Genomic DNA, 5000 nt, shown 5'->3' on the forward strand with positions numbered 1-5000 from the left:
ACAATGTTTTCCAACGATTTTATTTAATTTTTATTTAATATAATAACTTAATCATAATATCGCACACAGTATTGATTCACCGGTGGATTAACATATTTGAGTAGAATTGCATAAAATAAATCCAGTCAAATTTATTTTGGCTCCGCACCCAAAAATCAGAACCCAAATGAATCATGATTTCAACTCATTACTATATACTACTTATGAATAGAATAGACCTCTAATTGACACATACGGTGTCTAATTATTGGCATTTTAACGAATTTCAGTGAAAATAGTTTGGTTGACTGATTGAAAAAATAATACCCCAGTTAAGGCTAGTGCAGCTTTAGGGGTGAAATCAATAGTTCAATGTAGGAAAAAAAAGTAAATTCTTGCTTCTGACCCCACCATACTTTCTAACTAAATTGGCCGAAATTGAAAATTTCTTCAAACTACAAAATCAATTTGAAATCAATATGTAGTGCTATGAATGTAAAACCAGTATGTAGTGAGTAAAGAATAGTATTTTTGTTTTTGTTGACACTTTATTTTATTGCCATGCATTTACTATAACAAAAATTCTTCCATTTCCCAATTTCATGTTTTTTAAAGAAACATTTGTATTTAGGGGTACAAATCATCCACTAAAATATAGTCCATTTTGTAGGATGAGAACAAAAATGGCTCAACCCCCAAAGTAAAAGAATTTAGGCTTTTTAAATCCTACATTGATCTACTGATCTCGCCCTAATCAGATATTGAAGTCCAGATAGTAATTTATGGTAGACGTATCACGACTTGGCAATTACTAACAACTATCTTGATCCGGCTGTGACAACAAGGATATTATGTCCTTGTACTATTTCAAAGTACTGGTAAGGAAGTTGTCTAACGGTGTTGACTTCTTATATAAGTAAACAAGGAAATTGTTCGGACAATCAAAGAAGACAATACAACAGATGAACAAAGAGAGATAAAGGTTTCATTGTTTACATTTGTCATTTCCTGTTTCTGCCGGTTATTGAATAAGTGTTGTTCGTTCTGAGTAATAGAATGACATCATGTTACCTTGTTTAACCTGCATGATTTCTTATATAAACAAACGTTCGGTACTGCTCCTCAGTTCATATCACAATACTCGTATGTGCACACCTGAAAGCGTTACTCAGCTCTATGGAGGTGTTCCCCGAGACTGTCAGTAAAGCTGTGGCTAAAGACGTGTCACAAGAACAACACAAACCCAGACGTAAACATGGGTTACTTGCAGTTGTGGTGGCTTTCGTTATCATTTGCATTATCGTTGCCTTAGCATTCTTGCTGTATTTTCTGCTGCACGAAAAGAACGAAGGTAAGTAATGTCATATGATTACAAACTTCAGTGATGTGACGCGTCTAGTTTTGATTTTTTCCAAAGCAATGAGCTATTCTATTGGCATTTATGCAGTGAAAAGAAAAAAAAAGTTATTTTTCTACGTCAGACGATGAAATTCAAGAAATGAAATACAAAATTAATGTTACAGTTATCGATCGAATTATGGTGGTTCACCAAAATGTCCCAGAAAATACTATGATGGCGGCCGCATTTTCACGATCGTAGCAAGGGAAAACAGAATACACACCAATGACGAGTGCCAAGTCCCTAGCTAGTACGGTGGATTGTCACGACCTCGTCATGGGGTTTCTGTTATTATTAGATATGTTGAAAAAGACAGGAAAAAAAAACAGAATTGTAACTTTGGCGGAATGATAGGATTTACCTTTCCAGTCGTAATGCGTCCTTCCCAGTGTTGAAATCATCGAATCTCTTTAGGTACTTTTTTCTGTCAAGCTAACGTATTGATTGGTATAGAAATGATACTTTCTCTTGCTACTTTGCCATATTCCTTGTTATGATTGGTTACAAATCAGTTTTCCTTAATTGTCATAGTTTCAAAAATGAGAAAAACAATGAACTGAATTATTTAAAAGCATACGATTCCATTTTCCTGAGTTCGCTAAAATAACAACAGTTCCGCAACATCGGAGGTCTCTGGTACACACATATATGTTAGACAACGGAACGTTATTGAAGTCTTCAAACTTACGCAAATGCCCAGAATTAAAAACACCAAAAACATCAACATGCTTAGACTAATACAAACTGTTAACAACACAAAATTGTCATTATTCCGTCCGAATCATACAATGCCATTGAACAGTGTCCCTTGACTCGAATCGAAGACGCCTCTGCAGAGTACGTTTGCCCTTGTGAAGTAACATATTTTCCATCGACGTTGAAATTGAAATCAAATGTCCCGCTAGTTATATAAATTGTATTTGAAGGAAAACATTCCAGATACAGCGCTATGTACTTGTGACGATATTACTGAACTGTTACAAGTCAAGCGGACGATATTTTGTTGAATTGCCTGCTGCTACAGCATGATCGGCAGCTGAACACTGTCGGTATTCTGATCTACTCCAGATGAGAATCTGCTGCTCATTTGTTTTTGCTATTCATTGGGGCTATAACATACCTTTTGCGGCTATTTGTAATTTTTGTGTCCGCTTAATTGAACTACAGTGTCAGGTGGCACTCCTGCGTGAAGTAGACGGATTATGGAGACTTTTCTGGCACTGTGATAAGTTAGTTTTCCTTGCAGACCGGCAGCCGTACTCATTCGTTTTGTTATTATACGCGGCTGAGTTGATTTTCTTTCTTCCCATGGGTTGAAATAAGACCCATACTGAAGAATTGCTGTCGATGTTTGTAATTCGAGATAAAACGGTTAACGTGGAGTTTTCATTTGGGATTCGTATTCCAATCGGTGGGTATCGTACATTCCCATGTTATTTTTGTGTGTTCAACGATGTTTTTTTTCTTTTTTGCGATGGCTATAATAGTTATTTTAAAAAAAACATATATTAAATCACTTGTCTTGATATAGCGATTTTGTTGCTGACATTTTGCTTTCTTTAATTTCCAGTCAATAACAATTCTTTCTTAGCGCGGGTAGTCGCATATCGATAACACCAGTGTTGCGAGGCATATCGAGTACTATTGCACACAGAACACTGCCAACATGAAGTATGAAACTGCGCATGTGCTATTCAACAAATCCCCAGGGTATGAAAGGGAAAGTCCCCGAGAGCATACCGTTTTCAGTGGAGGGTGACGTCTGCGTAGTCGTGAGATATAGAGCTCAAGGAAACCATTAGAGTCGACACGATGGTTGAAACTATTGTTATTTAAATTACCCTACATTTGTTTACACTTGTTTACTGCAAAAACCAAGGCGTCCTTCCTGCATCAACACACTGTTATTATTACTTATTGATGTTGTTTCTATGGTCACCCAAAATCCAAACAAACGTTGACATAAACAACTTACAAGAGATTGTACGCTCCCCGGGGAGTTGAGGAATACTAAACGGCCGCTATGCCGTTCTGATCCGAGCCAGGGGTAATAATTGTAAAGCGCTTTGAGCACGGAGTGGGAAAGCACTATATAAGAACTCGACATTATTATTATTACCATTAAGAGTAAATTGTCTTAAACAAGCACTTTGTAACTAGGAATGAATGTTACATTTGGTCAACAACTCAGAATTTGTTAAACCCGCTAAGCAATATAAAAAAATGGAAGGTACTACAAGAAAAGCCTAATTTACCCACCTTTACCCCACCTGTGACCCACCTAACCACTATCTCTGTCCAGGGGTAGAACGAGACACGGTACCACTTTTGACTGTCTGCAATCCCCAGGTGATGAGAGATCACCAGGGGTAAATTAAGTCAAAGGTGAAACTTCGGCCCATACTCGCCATATTTACATAATTATCCTCTGCTCAAGCTTTAATCCGGATGGAAAGACATGGTCAATTATGACTTTTCGTATAGAGAAAGTTTGATACAAACAACTACCATTTTATTACTTCATTGTAATAACTCAACAGTTAACTTCTGGGTATGACGTCACTTGAATGTATAAATATAGATACATTGTGTTACATACAACAGTGTTAACTTGTTTCCATGTGATCAAAATACAAAAGTATTTCATCATAATTCAAGAAATTGCATCAAGAGTAATTCGGGTGTCATTGTCACGTATGGTTGTACCTCTCTCGTACGATTTTATTATATTAGCTGGTTAGCCCTTTAAGTAAATACTGTTTTTAACAGATCCTGTCGTATTAGTACGTACATTCAAGCAAGGAAAAAATACCTGATACAGGTGTAAACTAATTTATGCTGATAGAATCATATGTAATCACTGTCTATATTACAAATATTGTTACGATATCTTGAGGGAACAGTAGTCTCCTGATATTCAAAGGTATGCTGGCCGCATCAGTTATTTTTGCAAAGAAACTCAAGAGATCAAATTAATTCACTCGTGTACATGTTTACTTCAGCCATGAACTTATTTTTGTCTTCGACGAAATATCTATATATCTATAGCTAAAATTGATCCTTGAAGGAAGGGACAGAGGTTCAAGAAAAAACAATAGTCGACCACATTTTACACGCACAGGAACGTAGTTTCTAGCTTGTTCTTACTTTGATAATTGCATTCCGTCAAAGAACAAAGTTTAGCCTCCTACCTCTGCACTTATTTATAAAGGCAAAGATTTAGATTTATTCCAAATTTACCTCGCAAATCAATTGCAAACTTAAGGATGCACAAACCAGAGCTCATCACAAAATGGAATTGCATTTTTAGTATGACTACATGACGGTCCTGTTCGCGATAACAGTGATGATATAACATCAGAGCATCAGCAGCACGGCTGGCCTTGGGTTGTTTCCTCGTCTAAATAGACCCCACAATTACCATCTACTTGCCAGGCCAGGTTGAATAGAATCTGCAAAGCGTAATCTATAACAATGGACACTAACGCGCATTTACATTTGAAAGTGTAAAGTTCGCTACCCTGATAGTACGTTTTCAAAAGCTGAGGTTTCTGTCACTGCATGTCTTTCCTATTCCTGTCAATAAACATATTTATTGTAAACCTAAAATGGCGCCAATATT

The 5000-nt window shown here is 36.6% G+C and overlaps 1 protein-coding gene across 1 annotated transcript in view; it reads left to right on the forward strand.

Moving 5' to 3' along the window:
• Window positions 1-1139: 1139 nt before the first annotated feature.
• Window positions 1140-5000, forward strand: part of LOC144450083 (cartilage intermediate layer protein 1-like) — a 13386-nt gene continuing 9525 nt past the window's right edge. Inside the window, exon 1 of the mRNA XM_078140651.1 lies at window positions 1140-1330. Coding sequence (XP_077996777.1) covers window positions 1156-1330 — 175 coding nt within the window. The 5' untranslated portion in view covers window positions 1140-1155. The remainder of the gene's footprint in view (window positions 1331-5000) is intronic.

This window comes from Glandiceps talaboti, chromosome 19 (genome assembly GCF_964340395.1).
Source record: "Glandiceps talaboti chromosome 19, keGlaTala1.1, whole genome shotgun sequence".
In the NCBI taxonomy this organism is placed as follows: domain Eukaryota; kingdom Metazoa; phylum Hemichordata; class Enteropneusta; family Spengelidae; genus Glandiceps; species Glandiceps talaboti.